General features: G+C 63.5%; 2 protein-coding genes and 1 long non-coding RNA gene across 6 annotated transcripts in view; 2 read left to right on the top strand and 1 right to left on the bottom strand.

Annotated features, from left to right (window-relative positions):
• Positions 1 to 1651: 1651 nt before the first annotated feature.
• Positions 1652 to 9703, top strand: FAAP20 (FA core complex associated protein 20). Of its 2 annotated transcripts, XM_086715452.1 has the most exons (6): positions 1652 to 2403; positions 3098 to 3426; positions 4406 to 4534; positions 5254 to 5383; positions 5491 to 5777; positions 9622 to 9703. In XM_086715452.1, the coding sequence occupies exons 3-6, from the start codon at positions 4527 to 4529 to the stop codon at positions 9692 to 9694; spliced, it is 498 nt and encodes a 165-aa protein (XP_086571578.1). In that variant the 5' UTR covers positions 1652 to 2403; positions 3098 to 3426; positions 4406 to 4526; the 3' UTR covers positions 9695 to 9703. The 2 variants fall into 2 exon arrangements, with proteins under 2 accessions (XP_086571578.1, XP_086571579.1); XM_086715453.1 differs by lacking the exons at positions 1652 to 2403; positions 3098 to 3426; positions 4406 to 4534 and adding an exon at positions 4836 to 4930.
• A 2975-nt stretch (positions 9704 to 12678) lies between these two features.
• The window catches only part of PRKCZ (protein kinase C zeta), a 101421-nt gene continuing 89752 nt past the window's right edge, over positions 12679 to 24347 (bottom strand). For all 3 annotated transcript variants that reach the window (XM_086715439.1, XM_086715441.1, XM_086715440.1), the window contains 8 exons: positions 22510 to 22596; positions 20662 to 20797; positions 20372 to 20459; positions 18627 to 18746; positions 17878 to 17957; positions 17380 to 17469; positions 13446 to 13561; positions 12679 to 13148 (listed from right to left, as the gene is read on the bottom strand). In XM_086715439.1, coding sequence (XP_086571565.1) covers positions 13061 to 13148; positions 13446 to 13561; positions 17380 to 17469; positions 17878 to 17957; positions 18627 to 18746; positions 20372 to 20459; positions 20662 to 20797; positions 22510 to 22596 — 805 coding nt within the window. In that variant the 3' untranslated portion in view covers positions 12679 to 13060. The remainder of the gene's footprint in view (positions 13149 to 13445; positions 13562 to 17379; positions 17470 to 17877; positions 17958 to 18626; positions 18747 to 20371; positions 20460 to 20661; positions 20798 to 22509; positions 22597 to 24347) is intronic.
• Positions 13559 to 17649, top strand: LOC147577710 (uncharacterized). Its single transcript, XR_015254376.1, has 2 exons — positions 13559 to 14013; positions 16944 to 17649. It is a non-coding gene; the product is annotated as an uncharacterized LOC147577710 (long non-coding RNA).

Here is a 24347-nt window from a genome sequence, read left to right as displayed (position 1 = left end):
TGTCGCCCCATCCTGGGCGCCCCCTGGGACATTCGTGAGCCTGAGACTGAGCTGGGCCTGCTCCGGGCCATACTCTCAGGCGACAGCGGCCTCCTCCGCTCTGGGGGGCGGTCAGCGGGCAGGGGGTGAGACAGGCGGGTCGGGGATGCCCAGTCACCCCCGACTGACCCCACCGCACCGGGTGCTGAAGCAGACGGTGTCCCGACGCTGCCGCACAAACGACTGGGGGCTCAGAACCACAGAACTAGTCCGTGCTCGCACAGTCTGGGGGCCACAGTCCCCACTCACGGTGGGCAGGGCCGCCGTCCCTCGAAGGCCCCAGGGAGGACCTTTCCTGCCCCCGGGCCATGTCGCTCTGACAAGCTTCCCTCTTCCCACAAGGACACCAGTCGGGGTGGACTGCGGGCCCACCCTGACCCAACGCGGCCTCTTCTTAACTTGATTCCGTCCGCGGAGACCCGGCCTCCAGATCAGGTCCCATTCGCGGGTTCCCAGCGGACGCAGTTTGGTGCAACGTGGCTCGACCCCCTGACGTGACCCCTGCTCCCCACAGGAGGAGAGCCCACGGCACCGCCCACCCCCGGCTCACACTCAGGGTCGGCCGAAGAGTCCCGTCTGGGCCCCCTTTCGGCCGGCACCGCCGGAGGCTCTGGGGACACGGTGGCGGCAGATGGCAGGCTGGCCCTCCGGGAAGGTAGCGGCATCCCCGGCCTCCCGCCCCCACTTGTGCGGTAGGAAAAGCCAGCAGCGGCCACCCGGTGGATGGAGGGCCTGTGGAGGAGCTTCAGGTGGCTCAGGAAGGCTTCTTTGCGCGGGGGGCACCGGAGCAGAGCCCGAGGGTCAGCAGGGGGACCCCGTGGGGGGCAGAAGCCTGAGCCGGAGACACGGGGACACAGGCAGGGCCGGTGTGGCTGTGCAGAGGGCATGGGCGCAGGACGGGGCAGGGGGCGCGGGACGCGGGACCTCACGGCAGTGACAAGGTTCTACGGGACGCTGGGACGGGGTGGGGAGGCTTGGAAGCAGGGCTCGGAAACTAGTCCCGGAGAGAGGTGGGGGCTTGGAAACGGGGCCGCCGTCTCTCCCGTGCCAACGCCCAGCTGTTTCTTGGCTTTTGGGCTCGTAGAGCGGGGGCTGCAGCCCGCTGCCCGCCGCCGTGTCCTGGCCGTCCACGCCCATCCCTCTGCGGCCGGGAGGGGACCCCTGGAGGAGGCCGCGCACGCCCTTGTTCCAGAGCCGGTGAGCGGGCCCCACACACCCACCGCCGCCCGACAGATCCTGCGATGTTTCCCAGGCAACTGCTTCAATCTGGCCCGTCTACCAGGCACTCCGCACGCCCACGGATGCCTCTGCCTGGCTGCGGGCAGGCTTGCCAGCCTGGCACACGCCGGCCGGCAGGTGTGGTCCAGCGGAGCCCGGCGCCTGGCTTCGTCAGAGGGCCGAACTCTGGGGAGGAGGCGGCCCGGCATTCCGGGCCGTCCTCACCTGGAGAGCAGGCAGGGCCGGGGCGCCCTGAGCGGGAGCCCTGCTGTCCTGTCACGCGGCAAGGGAGGCGGCGGCCCCGCCGTGAACACGCGCCACCCACGGCCAGCGTCACCTAGAAGGCCGCTCCGCTTTCCAGGGCTCTCCAGGTCGTGCCCGCCTGCTTCGGCCCCTGTTCCGCCCGTGTGTGCCGTCCTGACCCCATTTGCGCGGTGGCCCGCGGGCAGAACCGGCCCCCCCAAAATCCAAGGAGGGGGCGGGGGGCTTAGACCGCCCCAGCTTGTTCCGGGCCAGGATGTGGCTAGAGGCCTCGCGGGGCTCAAGCCCTGCCTCGGAGCAGGGTCTGATTGGGAACCTCGGCCGGGCTCCCGGGGACATCGGCACCTGTGGGAGGTCGGTCTCGCTCCCCCAGAGGGAGCGAGGAACCCGCACCCACCTGGCTCTGAGAGCACCAGGAGCCGAGACCTGTGCTCCCTGGTGGTGGAAGGTGGCGGGAGCGAGGGGCCCCTGACCGCCCGGCCGCACATGTCCCACGCTGGACCCGGCACCCGGGAGGGGGTGGCACCGGCCCATCACGCACATGCCAGCACTGCCCTGCGGACGGAGCCGGGGAGAGCTCGGAGTGGGCTGCTGGCTGCGGGCTCCCGCACCCCTGCCCTGCACTGGCTGCTTTGCCCGAGGGGGCCTCTTCTCGCGGAGACGGTCTCCGTAGACACGAATTTGGCTCGTACAGAACTTGTCTCCGCAGGGCGGGCATCTGTCACAATCAGAAACGATCTTCCAGTGAAGCTCCACTCGCTGCCTGTCACCGCGGCGGGCGGCCCAGAAAACGTGAGCCTTCGATCAAGTTCAACGTCCGACCTTCTCCCGTCCCACACCGGCGCTGCATCAGGGGACCTGGCGCTTCCACTCCCCGTGCAAAAGGTCCCTGTGCGGGCAGGGGCAGCGGGGCAGCTGTCTGTCGGGCAGGCGGTGGCAGAGAGGGGGAGGGGCGGGGCTTCCTGACAGGCCCCAGCACCTGCCCCCCGCCTGGCGGGTCACCCCAGCTCCGTTGTCCGGGGAAGCGTCCCAGGCTGTAGGCGCCGGGGGGGGGGGGGGGGGGATGGGGGGAGTTGATCCCCAGGAGCCGGATGAAACCAGGGAGGAGGAGCCCCCAGGAGGACCAGTTGTACACGGTGCTCTGGCTCCCGGAGGGCCTCTGCTCCCCAGGCGGCGCCGGCCTGGCCTGGGGACCCGGGCTTCTCCCTTGGCAGCCAAGGGCAAGCAAGGCCCCCTGGGCTGGAGAACGGGTGCCACCTGCCCTTCTGGGCCCTAGGCCACAGCCAGGCTCTGTCAGGCCCTGACTCTTTCCCTGGGCTCGCGGTCACCGGGTCACCTGCCCTCACCGGGGGCACCAGTCCTTCCCAGGGTGTCACCTGCCCTCACCAGGGGTCACCTGCCCTAACCAGGGGGTCACCTGTCCTCACCGGGGCACGACTGCCCTCACCAGGGGACACCTGCCCTAACCAGGGGGTCACCTGTCCTCACCGGAGACACCTGTCCTCACCGGGGGGTCACCTACCTTCAGGCCAGGGCAGTAGTCTCCCTGCCAATGCCTTGCTCTGCCTTTCTTGGTCAGGAGCCCAGGCCGTGTGAGGTCTACAGAGGAAGGCACTGGAAGGGGCAGGAATAGTTGGGACACTGAACCGCGGCGCTCAGCTCCCGGAGAGAAGTCGGCGCCTTCCTCTGCCTCAGGGAGGCGTGGCGCCGGCCCTCCCGCGTGTCCCCGTGGCCCGGACCGCAGAAGTGCTGGTGTTTCCATCAAAGGCTTCGAGGCTGTGGAGGCTGGAGCCGGGCGCGTGGGAACCCCTGACATGAGCCACTGGGCAGTCCCGGGGCTGCCGGGCTCCTGCGGCCTGCATGCCCGGGGTCCGTCTGGGCTTCCCTACCCTGGGAGCAGGCCCCGCGGTAGGTCGCCTCCTCTAGGGACTCCCGGGACCCCCTGCTTGCAGCTCTGCTGGCTTATGCACGTGGGGTCTGTTTTCCATCGGTGGGCAGGCTCTGGGGGTGAGGACCCTGCCTCGTTCCCCCCGGGGGGCGTTAGTATCTACGACAGTCCCCGACACAGGTAGACATTCAGGGAGCATTGGCGAACAGGCCCGTTCCCCCCCCCCCGTGAAGGTCTGTCCTGGCAGCTGGATGAAGGGTGACCTTGACCTCGGGATGGGGGGCCTTGGGACTGGAGTGTGCAGTGAGGGGGGGTGCCCAAGACCTGGACTTGGCGGAGGGCAGGACCGTGACGCGCAGAGGGGCCAGGGTGAGGAGGGTTGGAACTGGGCCGTGGGAGCCCCGAGGAAGGGGGTGCAAGAGCAGAGCCCCAAAGCCGCCCGGGTCCCAGCGCCTCAAGTGACATCTACGTATCCACGGAGGGGAGCTTCCGGCCCCCCGGCTCCCTGTGCACTCCAGCCCCGTCTTGGGGCCCACGGGGCACAGGGCTCCGCAGGAGCAGCAGCAGCGGAGGGTGCCTGGACGTTTGCTGCCACCAAGTGGTGGGCTGGGGGCTCGCGGGCGAGAGCCCCCCCCTCCCCTGCCAGAGTCTCCGGGAGCCCCCACAGGCCCTCCCCTAGAGGCCCCCCTCCCTGCCTTGGCTGGCCACCTGGACCTTGTTGCCTCACTTTTCCCCCCCCTTAATTAAAAAAAAAAAAAAACCAGGTTCCTCCCTTTATTAGGAAAACTCGATGGTCCTGAGGAGGCTAGTCCCTTTCTCCGCCTGGACTGAGAGGGAAGCTGAGGGTCCCAGCTGACTCCTGCGGTGGGAGGTGGGAGAGCCAGGGCCGGCCCAGGCGATGGGGCAGGTGGGCTTTAACTGAGGGTGGCTGCCGGGGGCGGATGCGGAGGGCCCCCTGGCCTGACTTCATGTACAGTTTCTCCTCCCAAACCTCTGCAGACCCCAAACCTACCGGGGGGCAGCGCGAGATGGGTCCCCCCACGTCCCTCTGCAGCTGGAAATCAGTTCCCTCAGTCCCACCTCTGGTTAGGGGAGGGACCCCTGGCCTCAGTCTCCCCAAATGTTGAGGTCAGAACCCCTTCCTCCCTGACGGTGTCCCAAAGGCGAGGCTGCCTCGGGGCCGCGAGGAGCAGGCTGTGGGGTGCGCTGGGGTGTGTGCAAAGCGCGGCTCCCAGCGCGCACAAGGGCGGGGTGGGGTCAGGTCGAGGAGGGGGCCCGGGTCCACGGCGCCCAGGCGGGAGATTGGCGCGCGGGACCGTTGGCCCGGGCCCTGTCCCCGCAGGGAGGGGGCGGGGAGCCGGCGGGGGAGCCCTGCGGGGGCCGGGGCCGGGGGCGGGGCCTGTCTCGGGGGCGGGGTCCGCGGCGGGCCGCCCACTTCCGCCGGACGCGCGGCTCGAGACGAATGGAGGCGGCGCGGAGGCCGCGGTTGGGGCTGCGCCGCCGGAGGCCGTCCTCGGGGGGCGGGTGAGACCGGGGGCCGCGGGACGGGGGAAGGGGGCGCGGGGCGCTGGGGGCAGGCCCGTGTGTGCTTCCCGGAACCCGGCTCGCTCCGCCCCCTCGGAGTTGTCACCTTCCCCCGCGCCCCCCTCCCCGCTCCCCCCCAGCCCTCCCCGCCCACGCCAGCCCCCTCCCCCGCGGGACGCACGCTCACTAGGTCTCCCCGCTCCAGCCCCAACCCCCCCCCCCCCCGGCGCCGAGGTCCTCCCGCTCCCACCCGCCCTCCCCGAGCCCCCTCCCCACGGGCCCCCTGCGGAGCGCCCCCCACTGAGGTCTCTCTGCTCGCTCAGTGGCCGCGCGGAGCCCCTCCCGGAGGACGGAGGCGAGTGCGCGCGGCCGTGGGCGGAGCTGCTGCGCGCTGCGAGAGCGGATCTGAACCCCGACGGAGAGCTGCCGCCGCTGCCCGCCTTCCCCGACCCGGTGCGTCGGGGGGAACCCCCGGGGTGGCCGTGTGTGTGCGTGTGTGTGTCCCTGGCCCCGGAGGCGCCCAGGCACCAATGACGCGGCCCGTCGACCCCATTTGGCAGGAATCTGGACGCGGTCCCGAGCGTGCCGCGTCCCCCGAGGTGTTCACCGTGGGACCCCACACCTTTTCCTGGACGCCCTTCCCGCCGGCCCCGAGCGGAGGCGGGGGCTCAGGCCGTTGCTACAAGCTGCTCCTTGGGGCCGGGGGGCGCCCGGGGTCCCCCGCCCGGTCCCCGCAGCGATGTCTGGGGCCTGAGCCCCGCGGGACCCCCGGCGCCCGGGAGCGACCGTGGGAGGCGGCGCCGACCCTGCGGACCTGCCCCATGTGCCAGACCGACTTCGCCCCCGGGTGAGTGCGCCCCGCCCTCGGCCTCCCTCCTCCTCTGCGGACCCCAGCCCTGTTTGGAAACCACAGCGGGCTTTAGGGGGTTCAGGGTGCCCGAGCTCAGTTGTGGGCCCTTCAAACAGTAGTTCGTGCGGGCGGAGTGCGCGGCGCGCAGGGACTGCACGCCTCGGGAGACGGGCAGGTCTGGGGGTCGGCCGGCCCTCTCCTCCCTGGAGAGGATGCCACGACCCGGGGGGGGGGGGGCACCGAACCTCTTCCCCCGCCTCTAAGCCGGTCCACCCTGACACAGGGTCCCTGTGGTGACTGCCAGACTGTGGGGTCACCAAGCAGTTTCCTGTGTACATAGTTCACCGGTACCTTCCCAGTGGTAGGTTGGAGGTTTTAAAAATGACTTTTTGTGTGTAGAGGTGTTTTGTTCTTTAAAAACTCGATGTATAGCTTTTTTTTTTAAGTAAGGGGAGTGCCTCCAATTTTGTTAAGATATTAATCTCCAGACGCCCAGCTCGTGGGCCGTGTGTCACACAGCTCAGGACACAGACGTGGGGGTCACAGGGGTCAGGATTATCAAAAGGATCCCGGTCAAGTGAAGTGAATGGACAGCAAGTTCAGTAAGCGGACCAGCGCTGGACCTCGCGTGGCTGGGAGAACGGTGTCCTTAAGTCGCGGGTCACGTCCCTGGTCCCCAGAAGCAAAAACAGCCCAGGACGGTGAAGACAATGGAGCCGCTGACGACAGAGCAAACACCAGCAAACCTTACGAAAATCAGCAGCGCGGAGCCCGCACGGGAAGGCCTTTAGACCCGACCTTCTAATCAGAGAGACGACGTCCCGTCTGCGCTCAGCTGTCTGGGCTTCTCCAGGCTGCGCTTTGTATCACAACAAGCCTTTGAGAGCCTGGTGTTGGGGGGTGGGCCCGGCACCCCTGTGCTCATCGCCTCGCGGAGCCCACAGGTCGCGCGACGCAGTGGGTGAGGCCCCGGCAGGGGAAGCCACCTGCCGGGCATGGAGAAGGGAGCCCGGTGGCCCACGGGAGGTCCCCTGGCTGTCGTGTGAGCGCCAGGTCTGCAAAGTGTCTGCAGACCCAGCCTTTCGCCGTCCTGCCTGCCTCTCGCCACAACCGGTGTTTGGGGCTGGCTTGCCCGTTCTGACAAAGCAGTGAGCACCTTTAAACCGGGGGTCCTCCTGATTTCCTGACTCATCCCCATCCACAGAAACCCAGGGGCCGGAGGTACCTTCGGGAGCCCCGGAGGGAAATGGTTTTCTGGAGAGCTGATGCGGCCGGGGTGCCCCAACCGGCCTCCTGTTCTAGGGGGTTCTTTTTGTCCTTGGCATGCTGGCATTTCTGCACAGTCTAAAAAACAGACTTCCAGCGACGGAGACGTTACAGAAAAGTTCTAGTTTCGGGTTTTGTAAGCAGTCGGAGGAAGACTTGGGAGTGCGCCTCATTTTTCCCAAAGTAGGTGTCGGCGCGTTTGGGCTCACGTCTCCGCGCATCGGAAACGCCGTGGCACGTTCTTCCACTTGACGAGGGAGAGGGTCCGTGGGCCAGAGCACACCCCTCAGGTTGTGGCTGTGACTGGGGACAACAGACATCCCGGGTCACTGCAAGCGAAGGCTCACGTCCTTTGTGGGATGTTCGGGGCAAGGAGACAGACTGGGCCTTGGGAGGGCCCGGGTTAGCAGGTGGACACGGTAACCGAACTGTCAAATTGTTTTGTGACGTTTCTAGAAAAGCGTGGGCTTTTAGTAATTCTTGGGAATTTTTTAAATGTTAATTTTTTAAAAGTAAACTCTACACCCAACGTGGGGGTCGAACTCATGATCCCCGACGCCAAGAGTCACACACCCTTTTGGCCCAACCAGCCAGGCGCCCCACTTGGGAACTTCTCCCCCGGAAACCAAAGTCACGCATTGCTCTCCGTGTTCTTCCCTGGGGGGGGGGGGGGGGGGGGGACAGACGCCCGTAGCGATTCTGGCGGAGTATATGCCTCGGGGAGACGGCGCCTGAGGACAAACTCGCCGATCTTCTCAAAGCCTTAGCGTTTTCCAGGTCACTCGGGGCACTGCTTTATTCTTCAGTGTGACAGACGACCACGTACTGGGCTCGCCAGACTGGGTGTGAGCCCCGTGCCCTGAAGATGTGCCTGTTGCCACGCCCGGTGCCCCATGTACTTTGTGATGCCCGTGAGTCTCACACACACACACGCACACGGTTGGGAAAACAGGCTCCCGTGGGCCAGCTGCCATGAAGACGTGGAAACCGGAAGCTGAGCTGTGTCCCCTGTGCTCCACGAGAGCCTGGCTTGTTGGCGTCTCGCGGCTCCGAGGCCCCTCAAGCTGCCAGACACGGAGCCCGCTCTGTTTGAGTCGGAAGGCAGCGGAGGATCTTGGGCTGAGTCTCCTCTCGTGCAGCCGGGCCAGCTGTCCACACACTGGGTTCCCATGTGACAGCGAGGCAGGCCTGTCTTGGGACAAGCTGCCGCAGGGACTCTGTAGAACGGGTCTGGCCGAGACAAAGCTCTTTTACCAGGGGGAGGTCCGAAGGGGCCCAGAGGGTACCTCCCGGACACCCCAGACAAGGTGGCCTGGTGCAGACCTTAGAATTTTCTGGGAGCCTCGGAGAGAGCCCGCAGGGGCCCCAGGGACTTCAGAGCACACCGAGCCGCCTACAGGGTCTGAGAGGGCGGCCGACGGCCACCAGAACGGGCATGGGCTCCCCGAGCCACAGGGTGAGGGCGGTGCTGTGGCCCTCAGGGCCTCGCGGTGATGGCCCGGGTAAGGGCCTTTCCCCTCTGGCCGGTGAACTTGGCCAGCTGACCAGGATGGTCCTAGATGTGGGCAGGGGAAAGGTCCCATCTTGGGAGGTCTCAGAGTAGAGAAGCCATCCGGGCAAATCTCCTCAGAGGCCATGTCCCACAGGCGTCTCCAGAGGTCCCGACAGGACTCAGGACGTATGAGGTGGCCGTTCTGTCAGCCACTGATGGAGACCTGGGGAGCCCCGGTGGGGAGAGCTGTTGGGGCAGGACCCATGTCTTCTACTCTAAGGTGCAGGTGGGGCCTCGGCCGCCGTGACACATGCCTGGGCTGGGGCAGAGGTTGTGGGTGACATTCGAGTCCCGACGTGAAAGGGGTCGTCATCCAGGCTGCCGAGCCCAGGGAGACGGAGGAGGCTGGGCCCGTCCGGAGCATGAGCAGGGCTGGACGAGGGGGGCCTGGTCCGGGGGTGGCCGATAGCAGGGGGCCCAGGAGCTGCGGGCCGGCCAGCCACCAGGTAAGGTAGACCCCACGCTGCAGTGGACACAGGAGCTTTGCTGCTTGCAGTCGGGGGGCTCAGCCCTCTGGGGGTGTGGGCACGAGGAAGGAAGATCGTGAGGCCTGACGGAGGAGCTGCTGACCCGTTCCCACACCGCGGATGGTCTCTGCCGATCCCCTTTCCTGGGGACGGGCTTTCAGGCCCCAGCCCCAGCAGTTGGCTGGGAGCCGTGAGGTTCTCAAGCCCAGTCGGGGCCAGAATCCCCTGGGGGGTTCGTTCAGACACAGGGTGCCCCCGCCCCCCCCAGCCTCAGAGGCAGGAGTCTGCGTGAGCCTTGAGAACGTGTCTGACAGACACGTGGCAGGTGCACTGAGCGCCTGGGCCCAGAGAAACTTCCCCAAGGGACAGGATTGGGGAAGGGCCTTTTCTGGTTGGTGCCCCCCCGCCCCCGGACCTTCCCCTGGGGTTCTGACCAGCTGTGGAGACCGGGTTTCTCTCTGGCTGACCTTCGCTGTGCTTGTCAGCAGAGGGAAGGGTGGGAACGTGTGTGCTGGGCGCCCTTCCCTCTGTGTGAGTGACCATCTCCCTGTCGCAGGCTGGCCCAGCTGGACATCGACAACCACCTCGCTCAGTGCCTGGAGGAGAGTGCAGAGGACGTGGTGTGGTGACTGACCTGCGTGAGCCCCGCGGGCACGGAGGCCCTGACTCCACCTGCCAGAACCGTTTTGGAAGCTGCCTGTTAAAAAACGTGTCCATGTGGACAGCTGGCGTCGTAGGTAGTTCGTCTTGAGGCCGAAACACAGGATCCTTTCTGGCTTTCGGGAAGCGGGGTGCTTTCCTGTAGTCAGAAATGGGCAGAGCCCCTTGGCGGGCGGACCCCGGCCCGCGCAGATGAGCGGAGACTCTCGCGAGCAAACAAGGCATCTGTCCCAAAGTCGGCCGTGTCAACAGACAGGTGGACAGGCGGGGGGCAGTGCATTCTCCCACCTCCACGGACTCCGCTCGCACCGTGTTTTAATTCCCCGGATGAACTTGTTCCTTGCACGGCGCAGACCGCTACAGGGTGAAGAGAATCACTGTGAGGCACCCCGGACCTCGCCGACGGGCAGGGTCTCCTCCAGTGGGGAACTTCAGGGCAGGGAACGGGCCAGGCGCCACCGGCAGTGGGCAGGCCGGTCTGCCGGAACATTCCGCACCAGCCCTGTGTTCGGGCTTCCAGGGCAAGTGGAAAATGGGGCACGAGACCGTATAGGTAGTTTTCCTTCCGGTGCTGGTGGCCCACGGGCTCTGGTGACCTCTTCGTCCCCACCACAGCCACGTGGCTGTAGAGCGCCGGCAGCGGGAAGCGGGTCACACCAGCCGTGGAAAGACCACGGGGGGGGGGCCGGGTGACAGACGCCGCTCTGAAAAGACTACCTGGGACAGGACTCCAACTGGGGGAGCTTCTGGGAAAGGCAACACCACGGAGACGGGAAGAAGACCACTGGTGGCCAGAGGATGGGGGAGGGGCACGAATCGGGAGCCCGGGGGGCTCTCGGGGCCCGAAGCTACTTTGCATGAGCTGAAGTGGCAGATACGTGTCCTGAAACGTTCTGTGCAAACCCGCGTGCTGCCCAGCACCGAGACGTTCACGTGGCACCCTGGAGACGATGCCGCGTCCCTGCAGCCTCTCGGAGGGGGAGGGGGACCACGAGGGTGGGGGGTGCGCGGGGGGCTCTGCAGCTGCCCCGCCATTTTCACGTGAACCTGAAACTGCTCTAAATAAAGCCTGTTTTTTAAAAAACCGCTGCTTCCTAGAAACATCCACCGTTGACGAAAATAAGCGCAAGTGTGTTCGCTACAGCCTGTGCCAGAGGGGCAGAGTCCGCACGGCCTGGGCCCGGGGGCGGCAGCATCGTCTGCAGGAGGCAGGCGGCCAGCCGCACGGCTCGTAACCGCACAGACCACACGGGACAGCGCGGCGCCTCCTGTTTCCTCGGGCCAGCAGAAGGACGCGCGCCGTACGGGGCCCAGAGCCGTCGGCAGATGTCGGGATGGCTGTCTCCGACCCCCCCTCAATCTGTCCTGCACCTTAATTTACACTTTGGCCACAAGCGGGACGCTGCACACGTTCACACGTGAGCGGCCACGCTGGTAACTGGGAAGCTGGTGGCACCGCGGCAGGGAAATACGTGCTGCAAATGGGGACAGATCCGGGGCCCCTGCAGACGTTGTCCTTGTACCCACTGTGGCAAATGGCCCCCATCAGGACGAAGGGGGCTCTCAGGGGACGTTATCCCTTTCCTGGGCGCGCTGGGGGTCTCACCCTCCCCAGGTGACATCCGCTCGTCCCCGGGCGCTGCTCACCAGTCAAGAGTGACCGCGTGGCCCTCGGACAGGAGCCGTGCTACTGGACGTCACCACCGGCTGTGACACCGAGACCCCGAAGTCGGCTCCCGCATCTGCTCTGCGGTCCTGAATGTCGGTCTTCGGAGGCAACACTTCCGGCGTTGGGGTTGGGGCAAGCGTCCGTGTCGTGTAAAGGCTGCTCTGCAACCGGGGTGGGAGGGTCCAGAGGCCACGGGCGGCCGGGGGCTGTGGGTCGGTGGTGCCTCGCCCTGAGCACGCGAGTCGGCTCATCTGCCGGAGTCAGGGCAGGACGGGGGCACTGCCACGCAGGTGCCCCTTGTTTCCACTGTTCGTACCACCATCTCCCGCCCCAAACCCCCAGCCGCGGGGTGCAGAGGCGAGCCCCGGTGCGCGGGGATGCGGTGCGTGTGGTTGACGGAGCACAAGTGGGCAGAGGGACACTCGGTGTGTCCGGCGGGTGGAAGAGGAGCCCTCCCACGCCCTGCCCGGGGCTCGAGCCACAAGGAGCGTGTTAGAGGCGGCTCACCTCCTTTTAGAAAACCTGCAGTTTGGCATTCGTCCGAGGAGGAGGGTGATGGGCGCGTGCCACCTGGGCAGGTTATGGGGGCAGGAGGCGGGCTGTGTCAGGAGCGAGCGTGTGGGTGTTCCAGACTTATTCCGTAAGCGGACGGCCACCCACACAGATCTGTTCAAACTTCCCAATTCTGAGCATCACTATTACTGATACAGATAGTTTTTTAAAAATTTAATACGTAAGACATCACGTAGGCGCTGCTTAGTGTTTTCAGGAGTATTTTGTGCAAGTTTAGTTCGATTTTCTCCCTTTTCTGTGGTCTTCGGGAGCTTCGGGGAGCAGCGTTAGAATCTAGGATCCCGGCCCCTTGCCATCCAATGCCCCACTCTGGGTGAGGCGTGCCCTCTGCATCAGCCTGCACCGCTGTTCAAGCACCTATGTGTTAAGGGGCACATGGGGGGCTCAGCCGGTGAAGGGTCCGCTTCGGCTCAGGTCATGATCTAGCTGTTCCTGAGTTCAAGCCCCGTGTCGGGCTCTGTGCTGCCAGCATGGAACCCGCTTCGGATTCTGTGTCCCCCTCTCTCTGCCCCTCCCCCACTCGTTGTCTCTCAAAAACAAACATTAAAAACAAAAGTCAAACAAAATATGTGTTAAATCTCAGCGACAGGAACTTACCGAATCTAGCCTCCTGCAGGTGCACGGCCCCGCCCGCTGCGGCCCGCCCGTGTGATGTCACCTGCCAGGCCGGGCAGGCGCCCCTGGCAGGAAAAAAAGGCACCGAAGGCAGGCTTCGACATCATGGGCACATTTTATTCCTCAGGACGTTACAGGCTAAGTCTCCTGGCGGAGCAGGCCAGTTCTGTTTCTGTGGAAAGTGTGCACCTTCGAAATCGTGGGGCAGTTTGTCCCTCGGACACGGTCACCGCGGCTCCTCCGCGGCGCAGGCACAAGAAGCAGGTTCCTCCAGCACGAAGCCGGCCGCGCGGGCCCAGACGCGAGACCGGTCCGCCCCGAGAAGCGCCGGCGGGACGCCCCCGTCCGCGGTCTCAGCGGCAAGCGTCCCTCCCTGGCCGCGCCCGGAGCCCCGCGCCCAGCCTGGCATGCATGCGCTGTGGTTAAGGATAGAGTGAAGGGGTCATTCACAGACGTGTCCATGACACAGAAGACGGCCTCACACGGACTCCTCGGTGGACAGCAGTAACGGGTTGATGTACTCAAAACCTTCAAACTCCGACTGGTCGATCCTCTTTATGACGTCCCTGGGTGCACAGAACAGCGCGGGCTTGGGTCAGCCCCGCCCCCGCGGCAGGCCCCGCCCCCCGCCGGGCGGCATGACACCCCAGCCTCCGCCCCAACCCCAATGAGGCCCCTACGGCCCCGCCCCTGCCCGTAGCCCCCTAGCCCCTCACAGCCCCGCCCTCAGCCTGCGGCATCCCGCCCCCAGAAGGCCCCGCCCCGCCGCGGCTTCACCTCCTCAGGCCCCGCCCTCCTAGCGCCCAACAGGCCCCGCCCTAGCCTTCCCCCTGCCTCGCCACGCCACCCTCCCGAGGCCTTACTCGTCGTCAGGGGTCAGTTGCACGGGCTCGCTGGTGAACTGGGTGTCAAAGTTGTCCAGACCGTACTCGTCGGTTATCTGGGGCTGGAACGGTGGGAGGGCCTGCTTCTTCTCCAACTGGGAAGGACAACGCGAGAGGTCAGAGCCGTGTACTGTGCGTCGTCTCCACCGGATTTGGGTTTTGGAAGGGACTTAAGTCACAGAATGGAATAGGAAGACGGGGTTTAAACACGTCCTGTATCTGAATGCCAGTTTTCCATTCCCTTAAACACAAGATCTGGGAAAACGTATCTGAAGCCAGAAAAGTCCTGACCCGAGTTAAAAAAATGCTGGCGGTACCTGGGACAGAGCCACGCTGGGCCCAGTGGTCCTGCCACTGAACCCGAAGGAGGCTGCTCTGGGGAGTTTTTTTGTTTCTTACATCTTGGAATCGTGGTCATAAAGGAGCAGGGACTTGGCAGGGACACCACTGCCCACGCCGGTGCCTGGTGAGTGCCCATCCCGCGAGGCCCTTCCTCGCCATAAAGCCATCGTTGACCTTCTGCCTTTCTAATCGCAATGCTCACCAGGTAGGAAACGGGACTCCTCAGGATCCAGACTCTGACTTCCAACTCACCACTTATGGGGCTGGGACACACTTGTGCCACAGGGCAGAGACGAGTGTCCAGGACAGGTGCCATTCAGCAGCATGTCACATGGGCGAGGGTGGGGAGGGCCTGCCGGCTCAGTCCCTCAGTTACACGCCCAGTTCCCTCCCCCCTCACCAGGTGTGTGCTGTGCACCTACCAGTGCTGGGCCAGGCACGTTCCCCAGAACACTGAGCCATAAGTGAGGGACGAGGGTCCCTGCTCCATGGATCTATCGCGTTGGGTCTCCTCCCTCCCATGTAGCCACACGTGGAGCCAGCCCTGTGCAGCCCCCACCCGTCAGCTCCCAGGGCCTGGAGGGCCCTTGGAAGGGCTGAGCCCGGGTCCTCCTGCGGGGGCCGCCACATGTCCCCGAGCAAGCCGTGGGACTGTCCAAGACCAACGTGGCGGGGAGTTGTTCCGGGCACGGAATGTGACAAGCATGGGCCCCGCTGCAGCCAGTGAAGGACATGAGGGTGTCTCAGACGTGAGTCGTTTCCGGCAGCTGACCAACACGCACAGGGATGTGGCCAGCATGGCAGCCAGTCACAGGGCAGAGACATGCGTCTTCTGTCACCCAGAGGATGCCAGGAGGGGTGCGTGGCAGAGAGAACGGCTGTCCCTGCAGCCAGAGCGGGTCAGCCGTGTCCAAACGCACGGGCTGCCATGGGGCTGTGCCTGGGGGGATTTTGCAGTTTCTCACCTTTGTGCAATTACCCAAATTCTTTGGTCAGGACGAAGTCTTTTCCCACAAAAAGTGGGAAGGGGGGCATTTCTTAAACTAGCTCCCTACCTTAGGTCTTGGCTGCTATAAGATTTAAACAGCAAGTCACGTCAGATCAAGAAGCGAGCGCACCTGGGTGCTCACCTGGGATCCTCTCTGCCCCCCCCCCCCCCCCGCCTCCCTCGGACCCCCTTTCCTCACTCAAAAGCAGGAGCAAGAACGGTGCACCTGGAGTGCCTCCCGGGGCGGCTGCTGATTGGCCGCACCGGGTGAGAGCAGAAGGAAGGTGCTGGAAGGGGCTCGCCACGGCGGCCGGGTGGGTCTGTTCTGATGGGCTGAAGGAGGTGGACGGCCCTGCGGAGTGTGCCAGGGGCATCGAGGGGCTCAATGCCGCCTGAGAGGGGGCTGCCTCTGGCGAGGCCGGGCAGGGGACCGCCGGGAGGGCAGCAGTGGGGGAGGGGAGAGGCACAGGCCCCGGAGGCGGCGTCCCCGAGGACTGGGCAGAAAGGAGGGGCGGGAAAGGGTCCAGCTGACCGCAGGGCTCCAGCCCCAGCCCGGCGGGAGGCTGGTGCTGCACGCCGTGGCGAGACGGGGCTGCGGCATCTCTGAGCGGGGCTTCTCTGGTCTCCACCGCTCCCTGCTTCCTCGGCTCTGGGCTACGACCCCCCAACAGCACGTGTGTGGAGCAGGGACTGGCCTGGGGGCCGTGAGGCAGAGGGACTCTAGCACCCACTGCACCAAAATGCTTCTTCCCTCCACTATCTCATAGTCCCCTCGGCGAAAACGGCACCCCCTCAAGCCCTGCGGGGGCTCCGGGCCCTGGACCCCGTGTCCCTCTTCACGCAAAGCACGTGCTTCTGCTCAGGCAGATGTGCACCTGTAGCAACGGCGGCTGCCAGCCAGGCTGTCCCTCACTCGGTAGAGCCAAGGGCGGGCCCACGTGCACCTGCCTCGGCCCACTGGGGTCTGAACGTGGCTTATAAACATGGACTCTGATCATAAAAGACTAACCGCCTCACTTCATGTCCACGCCCCCGACCCTTTCCCTTCTGATCTTGGGAAACCCGTTAAGGCCTAGAGATGAGACCCAGGCCAACTGAGATAGGAAGGGGGCTTTCGGCAAGGGCGCACTGGTCAGAATGAGCAGATGCCACCTTCAGGGGATGTGGCATCAAAGGGCTCTCGCCGAGGCCGGACATCTGGCCGGAGCCCCAGGGCAGTGGGCGAGGTTTCCACAGAGGCCTTTCCTGTTTCTGCGGCTGCACTTCGTGGAACCTCAGTCTGCAGGGCGCGAGGGCACTGGGCACTGCCATAGCTTAGCCAGTTGGCACGTGGGCCATGGGCGGTCCCTCCAGGGGTTCTGTGGGTGCCTGGGTGGGGGAACAGGCCTGAAAGCAGAAAGGGGCCATCACTAACCCTAGCCTGGGGGCAGCTCTTCCTCCAGCGTGTCCCGAGCTGTATGGATAATAGAGAGCAGCCAGAATCTAGATCTCCTCCCCACTGCTGCTGGAGTCATCAGAGGCAGTTCCTTTTTTCTTTCTTCAGCTTTCCTTTTTTAAGTAGGCTCTATGCCCAACGTGGGGCTTGAACTCACAACCCTGAGATCAAGAGTCGCATGCTCCACTGACTGAGCTGGCCAGGCGCCCCTCAAAGTCAGCTTCTTAGTTAAAAAGTGCGTGTGCTCTGAATATTGTTCTAAGTATTTGTCTAATAACCCCAAGGAAGGGGAGGCTGGATTCTGTCTTGAAAACAGCTCAGCCGGGGCCTGGACAGGGCAGCGTGTGGCAGGGCGGGCGACCAGGGTCTTGAGAATGGGGTTGGCCCTTCTCCCCACAAAGGCACAGATGACTGTCCTCTGGAAAGTGACAGTGACAGTGACAGTGACCAGGTGGAGCGGACAAGAGCTTCTCCGTCCACAGGGCTGGGGGTCGTCCTCGGCGCTGGCCGCGGGGCCACTACAGCAGCCAGGAGGGGGGCACGACACTGCCCCAGAGAGGGGCTTTCACGTGGTCTAGTTCAAGCTCAAGTTCAACATGTACTTAGTGAGCTAATCTCCTTTTCCTCAGAGGAGCATATTTTCAAGGTTATATTTCAGTAACTTGCAACCATCTATGTATGTCAAAACAAAATTGGTTCAATTTCCCTTTAGCACCAGAAACCACGGCACGAAGGTCGGAAGGGCTTGCACACTTTGCTGTTAGCAGCAGCCCGGGACGGGAACAAGAAAGGCAGCTCTGGAAAACCAACTATGAAACCAGAGAAGACGCCCCTCGCTGGGCTGGCTCCCACCACTGGATTTCTGACCAGGCGGTGTGGTCACAGATCAAGGACATCCCCAAGGGGACCCGAGGCGGTATAGCGTGTGCTAGGGGACTCCCAGGCAGGACTTCTCCTAGGACCACCTGGGACCACCATCCCAGGGGCTTATCACGGCCCCACAGGGTCCCTGTCAATTATAGGTGAACAGGTGAGTTTCCAAATCACTTCCGGGGCCCAGACCCTCACGACGGCAGGAACCATGCCCTTCACCCCCATCCCTGCCTCGGGGGAGAGGTGGGGTGGGAACTGGGTCTTTTGTGCTTTACCAGGTCCCAGTCGATGCTGCGAAAGAATGCATGAGACTTGATATCGGAAAATCCAGTCTGTGGCCGGCAACCGAGCCTCTCTTTGGGGTCCTAGGGGTCAGAGATCAAATAAGGACATGTCAGCATTGAGCAAAGAAGCCCCAAGTCACAGCAAGAGAAAACCAGCTTTCCTTCCCTCCAGGATAGAAAGAGCTTCCTCCAATCATCTCCAGCCAATCTTAACCAGCCCGGTGATGAGCAGACATTCCCTTCACTAAAAATTCTACCCCTAACACCGGAGGCTTCGTTAAATTTCTCTTTGGCATAATTTCGCATTTCATGTTTCGGCAAGTGTGACTAAAAACTGATGATTCACGGGACAGAGGTCAAACAGGGAGGCAGAGATTCACACCCACCCCGAGGCGTCCCGCAGCTGACCCTGGAAACAAGTGCCCGCGGGGCCCCGGTCAGCCCAGGCAGCCACAGACGGGACGGGACGTCAGGGCGGCCACAGTGTACCTTGTTTAAAAATCCTTTCAAGACGTGGGAGGCTTTCACCGAGAGGAATCGGGGGATCCGGATGGGTTTCTCCAGGATTACTGCAACGATCGGGGCCCTGGTGAGGAGTCTGTGTCCCTCCCGACGCTCCCTACTGTGTTTGCTCTGCCCAGCTACCCGGGAGCTCCAAACCCTTTCTGAGCAAGAGTGTCCAGGGCGCTCTTAGGGCCCTGGCCCCTCCTCCCTCCATGCAGCAGGGCCTCTCACCCACAGAAGGTCCCTCACACCCCCCATGTGCGCAGAGTCACACGTGCCCAGGACCACACAGGAGCCAAGAGCATGCTCACAAACGTGGGCGCCTCCACACACGACCGCCAGAGGGCGCCGTGGGGACCCGGTGTTCCTGGGCATCAGCATCCCGCAGGCAGGTGTTCTGCACTTCCGGATGGCCTTGGCCTGGACCCTAACGGTGGCCCCGCCCACCCAGGCCTCCAGGGCGCACACCTGGCAGGGGCAGGGAGGAGTCTGGGCTACAGGAGGGCAGGCTGTCTTTCCCGGTGGGGCTCTCACTTCCCACCCCAGCCTTTGCCTCCCTGAGAGCCAGTCTATGAGGACGTGGCTTCTGTAGCACTGCAGGGGCCAGCCCGGGACTCTTCCATCCATAGCCCCCCAAAAGAGGAAACACCTGCTCCGTGAGGTGGGGACAGACCCGCGCGCACAGTCTGAGGGCGGCACCTGAACCCTTGAGAGAAGCCCGGTGGCCCACGCACCTTGAAAAAGGTAGTCCTCTGTGTTCATGTCGGGGTTGTCGGTGATGATGTCAAAGGGGGAGCGCCCGGCCATCATCTCAAACATCAGGACGCCCAGTGCCCACCAATCCACGCTGAACCCTGGAGGGATGGCAGAGGCCCGGCACACGGGCGGTCGGCAGGGGCACGGCTGCAGGATGGGTGTGCTCCAACCGCTGAGGGAGGCAGCCGAGTGGGGCGGTGTGCACGTCTCTGACCGGCGCTGTGACCCCTCTGCCCACCATCGTGGGGCCCTTGTCTTTTTCTTTCTTAACTGGTTGCAAAGCTGTTTTCACATCAGGACCATTAACTCTATACTCGGCACTTTGCTGGTTTTCCAGATCGTCGTTTGGCCTTTGAACCTGCTTGTGGCCCCTTCGACCACACAGACGCGTAAAACTGAGCACACCTGTTGGGCAGCCGTCCTTTTCGTTTTCCTTCGGTTCACCTGAGCTTGAAAAAAATCCCTTCTCTAAGCCTGCAAAAACTCAGGGGCACCTGGGTGGCTCAGTTGGTTAAACGTCCAACTCTTGAGTTCAGCTCAGGTCCTGATCTCACGGTTCGTGAGTTCAAGCCCTGCATAGGCCTCTGTGCTGACCGTGGGGAGCCTGCTTGGGATTCTCTCTCTCTCCCTCTCTCTTAAAAAAATAATAAACTTGAAAAAAAAAAAAAACCCGTTTTTCACATCTTTCTATATTCACTGTTTCAGTTAATCTGACAGGGTTAACAATTTTATTGCACAGGGCAGTGGGAGTGGGAGAGCCTGGCTTCAGTCGTGCCCGCAGCCCCTAGACTGTTTGGGACAGTCGCCCCCATCCCGTCCCGGGCCAGCTTCTAGACTCTCCAACCTGGCCTGCCCATCTACTGGCTGTCCTTCCCTGTCTGGCTACTCAGCGACTTTGGTTATAGCAGCTTCCTGGGCACCTCCTGCCCCAGAGGACAAGTGACCCACCCGCCCAGCCAGCCAGCCCTCATTTTCCCGGCAAAGAAACGTTTAAAAACACTCGATGACATGTTTGTGATGTGCTCCACTGCAAACACTAGGACACAAGGGTGTGGGGTGTGCACACAGGTACAAAGCTGCATCACACATGTGAGCACACACACACACGTATCCGGGGCACACACACGAACACAGGCATGCGCACACACTGTAATCTCGTTTTCATTTCAAACCCAGAGAACGGAGAGGTGCAGACACGCTCTTCACGGTCTGCAGGGGCTGCAGGGCATTCTGGGTAACCTACAGCTGCTGGCTCGGTTTACAGCCGTGTCTCTCCCACTGACTGGGGGCAGGACACCAACTGGGGCTCCAGGCCTGGGGGCTCGTGGCTTCGTGTGGCTTTTCCTCCTTCCCAACCCCTTAGGGCTCCTCGACAAAAGGAACCCCACGCAGTGTCCTCCCACCAGGGGACGCTTGAATGGACACCCGGGACACGTGGGAGCCACACAGGTTCACACAGGGCAGAGGCCAGCGGGTGACAGGAGGGAACAAAGTGAGGGCTGTGTGTTTTAGGTGTAATTTGGTCAATAAAACCGCTCTCCCCGGCTGCGGGGTCCGTGGTTAGGTCCCCCGGCAGCGTCAGCCCCAGCAGGTCAACCTGACCTTCTGCGTCGCGCCCGCACCCCCGAGGGGCCAGGGGTCCCTTCCAGGGGTGGGGGGCTGTGCTCGTCCACAGCCGCCTGCCGTGGGCCTGTGAGCAGCCCCGTCCCGCAGCCCTGCTCACCGTACTCCTCTCCCCGCAGGATCTCCGGGGCGATGTAATTCGGGGTCCCGCAGAACGTGCTGGTGGTGTCGCCAGGGCCCAGGCCTTCCTGCGGGGACACAGTCAGTTACCAGGAAGGAAGAAAAGCGTCTGGGGTCGGTTAGAGCGGGAGGCGCCTTGCCCGGGCCCCTTCGGGCTGCGGTGACCGGGCGGTCAGCACCTCCGACCCTGAGGGGCTGAGACGGCCACGGTGCTATGCTGACCGTGAATTCCGGGGGCAGGCGGGGTGGCCCTGGGGGCCGGGTGCTCGCCTTGCACATGCCGTAGTCCGTTAACTTGATGTGGCCGTCCGCGTCGAGGAGGACGTTGTCCAGCTTCAGGTCCCGGTAGATGATCCCTCTCTCGTGTAAGAAGTTGAGCGCGATGCAGATCTCGGCGGCGTAGAATCTGGGGGCAGCAGAGCGAAGTCAACGAGGCGCCTGGACGAGAGGCCCGGGTCCAGACAGAGCGGGAGCTGGGGGGACGCCCGACGCCCTGGGGTCCTCGTGCTCAACCCGGCACGTGGGGCCAATCAGACCGCCAGAGGCGCTCGGCGTCCCAGACGTTAGGGGAGCGCGGATCGGGACCACCACACACCCCCTAGGATGGCCACTCTCAGAGACGGGCGGAAAGTAAGCCATCCTGGTGAGGACGTGGAGTGGACTGTGAGAGCACGACCGGTGGGCGCTCCCGTGGAGAACGGCACGGAGGGTCCTCAGTAAGCTAACACGGGAATGCCGCGCGACGCAGCGTCCCGAAGGGCCCGGTCACCGTAGCCAAAGGCGGGAGCAGTGTCAGACGGGCGGGTAAGCAAGACGGGGTCCCTCCACACAAGGGAACGTTCCTGAGCCTGCTGTAACAATGAAGCCTGAGGACGTCGGCCAGTCCTCAGAGGACACATGCCTAGGATTCCACTCTCGAGGTCTCTTGGGGGGACTGGGGAGGGGCTGGGGGCCAGCATTTCACAGGGGCAGAGCATCAGTTGGGGAAGATGGAAAGTTCTGGAGGCGGGCGGTGGGGATGGCCGCATGACTGTGTGGATGTGCCTCATGTCCCTGAGCTGTGCGTTTATAATGGCGAGAATGGTGTATTTTGGGTTACGTCTGTTCTACCACAATCAAAGAAAAAGAAAACGTGAGGCGCCCGGGGGGCTCAGTCGGTTAAGCATCTGATTCTTGATCTCGGCTCAGGTCCTGATCTCACGGTTCGTGAGATCAAGCCCCATGTCTGCACTGACAGCACGAAGCCTGCTTGGGATTCTCTCTCTGCCCCTCCCCCACGTGTGCCCTCTCGATCTCTCTCAAAATAGATAAACTTTAAGAAAATAAAAAATAAATAAAAAAGAAAACGCCACTGTGTGGGGAGCGAGCCATTCCTGGGTTAGTACTTGCCTTTCCCCGGAAAGGATGTAAGGTGACCAAAATCACTGTATGGGATTGATTTTTTTTTTTAAATGTTTATTTATTTCTGAGACAGAGACAGACAGAGCATGAGTGGGGGAGGGGCAGAGAGAGAGGGAGACACAGAATCTGAAGCAGGCTCCGGGCTCTGAGCTGTCAACACAGAGGCCGACGCGGGGCTCGAACTCACGGAGTGTGAGATCATGACCTGTGCTAAAGTCGGACGCTCAACCGACTGAGCCACCCAGGCGCCCCCGCATGGAGTTGATTTAAGGGAGGTGAGGAGGAGCAGGGAAAACCATGGAAAACAGGAAGGAGGTGGAGAGGAGATTCACACTTAGGGCTGAGGTGCGGAGGGCGGGCGGGGTGGATGGCCCCGAGAGTCACTGTCACTTCAATAGAAATGGGTTATTCTCCTCCGAGAGCCATCGCCCTGCATCCGTGAACCAGAACCAGAGGCGGTGGCCATGATGCCCACTCAGGTGAGTTCCCAGCAGGAGTGTGCCCCCACCCCCCATTTTGGAAACAGGAAAAAGGCAAAACAGCTTGGCGGTGTCCCCGTGCGCACATACTCGCCTAGGAAGCACCCACTTCTCCGGGCGACGTGCCAGCTGGCTCTGGAGTCTGACACTCGGCAGGGGACAGTGACGTCCTCTTTGCTGTGCCCCCCCGGGGCCCTCCCAGCTCATTGCCGGCCTGTGCCCGCCTGCCCACACCCACCTGGCATGGTCCTCTGGAAGCTTCCTCTGTCTCTGCATGTGGAACATGAGGTCCCCGCCGTTGACATACTCTATGACCAGGAACAGCCTGGAGGGAGACAGAGGGTGTTTGGGGCTGAGACGCCAGGGCGGCCCGTGTGGACCTCACCAGCGGGGGTTCAACGTGGGGAAGCCCCGGCACCAGGAACGCTGAGCCAGGCTGAGGGCATGTCAGCTCTCCTCCCATGAGGAGGGAGGCCCCTGGGTCACCTGACCCCTCTCGCGGGTGAGGAATGCGGCCCAGCCTGCAGAGTTGGGTCACTGGAGCAACATCCTGGGGGGCGTGCGCTCAGTTCCAACAGAGAACACCGGGACAATCCCGTTCAGCCGCTCGTGTCCCTCAGCACAGGAGCAAGCACTCCCCCCCCACGGAGCAGGCCTTAGGGTAAAGGAGGTGACGGTATGGCAGGGGCGGGGGCGGAGGCCACTGCGGGAAGGGAGGGCACCACGTGCACAGGTGGCTGGGGAAGGTGTCCCAAGAGGGCAGACGCAGGTCATGGAGCTGCAGGGCCACCCCGGAGGCAGAGGGGACAGGAGAGCGGTGTGCGGGTGCACAGGCCAGGTGAGGGGTGACGACGTCCGGCGAGTGACCGCTCTGGCCGCCGAGTCCGGGTGGACCCCAGGGAGGCACAAGGAGGTGCCCTGTTGCCGGGCGGGAGCCCAGGAGGTTTGGATGGGGGCGGGGCGGTGAGCAGGCACCAGGGACGGCGGGCGAGGTTGCGGGGGGCTGGACACCGGACGGACAGCCCTGGCGCAGGGGTGACTTCATGGTGAGAGGCCTGGGGGCAGCTGGGCAGGGCGGCCCGAGTGACCCTGTGTGATCCCGCGACTAAGAAACTAAAACCACACACTGTCCCAGTCTCCAGGCCATCTACCGCGTGGTTCCTACTGCATGACCTCTTTCTCGAGTTCGGTAAGATGCCGTTTTCAAAGTTAAACTCACGCACAATCTTCCAGAAACACCCCGTTGAGGGCAGATCATGGTTCCTCCGGGCGGGGAGTGGGAGGGTCACAGGTGCCCACAGGACCGGAGAAGATGGGCTCCAGACCACCTACCAAGGTTCTGACACACACTTTACACACTTACAAGAGCAACGGCCCGAAATCTGTGAGTCCGCAGATGGGAACCGGCCCGAGCAGCCCCGGCCACCCGGCCCGTGGCGGGGGACGAGTCAACCCTCACTCCGCTCCCCTGCTCCAAAGGGCACATCTGGTGCAGAAACCTGGACCTCCCCACGGACTCGGCTGCGTCTGTGACGCTCCCCCCGCACAAAGCCTCGCCCGCTCACGTGTGTGTTGTGTGTCGGCATTCACGCTGCAGCAGAGGCAAGAGGGTTCACGCCACCATCTGGCTCTGACAGTTTGCACAGGCGGCCACCAGGACGGAAGTGTGGCAAAGGTCATTGGACCCCTGGGAAGAGACCCCCGGACCTCTAACCCCGAGGGTGACTTCAGATGCAGGGCAGAGATTTTCCACAAGGACCAGGAATCACGTCCCCAGGCGATACGGCTCCCTTGACAACCTGCACCCCCCGCAGCGACGTTAACCCCAACGCTGGGCTCCCCGGGAAACGCTGCTGGGGCGGGGCCCGGCCCGCCTGGGGTGACGTCAGGTGATGATGCAAACCCACGCCGCGGCCAGAGAGAATAACGGGACGCTAACTCTGGGGAGAGCATCGGGAGCTTTAAGGAGCCGAAAAATGGAGGGGACGTTTAAAAACGGAGCAGTGGAAACAAAGGTAGTTTCTTTTTCCACCCAGAGAAAAGCCGTGGGAACCTGAGGGCACGCGGAGCCAGGCT

The sequence above is a fragment of the Puma concolor genome, chromosome C1, assembly GCF_028749965.1.
Source record: "Puma concolor isolate L17-30 chromosome C1, mPumCon1.1.hap2, whole genome shotgun sequence".
Taxonomy (NCBI): domain Eukaryota; kingdom Metazoa; phylum Chordata; class Mammalia; order Carnivora; family Felidae; genus Puma; species Puma concolor.
The sequence above is the reverse complement of the archived record's forward strand: the minus strand, read 5'-3'. Positions and strand labels throughout refer to the sequence as shown.

Excerpts from the sequence above, each read along its gene's own strand:
- FAAP20 (XM_086715453.1), top strand. The coding sequence starts at position 4,869 with ATGGAGGCGGCGCGGAGGCCGCGGTTGGGGCTGCGCCGCCGGAGGCCG. Across the intron at positions 4,931-5,253 it reads AGGCCGTCCTCGGGGGGCGG|TGGCCGCGCGGAGCCCCTCC; the intron begins GTGAGACCGGGG and ends CTGCTCGCTCAG. Across the intron at positions 5,384-5,490 it reads TGCCCGCCTTCCCCGACCCG|GAATCTGGACGCGGTCCCGA; the intron begins GTGCGTCGGGGG and ends CCCATTTGGCAG.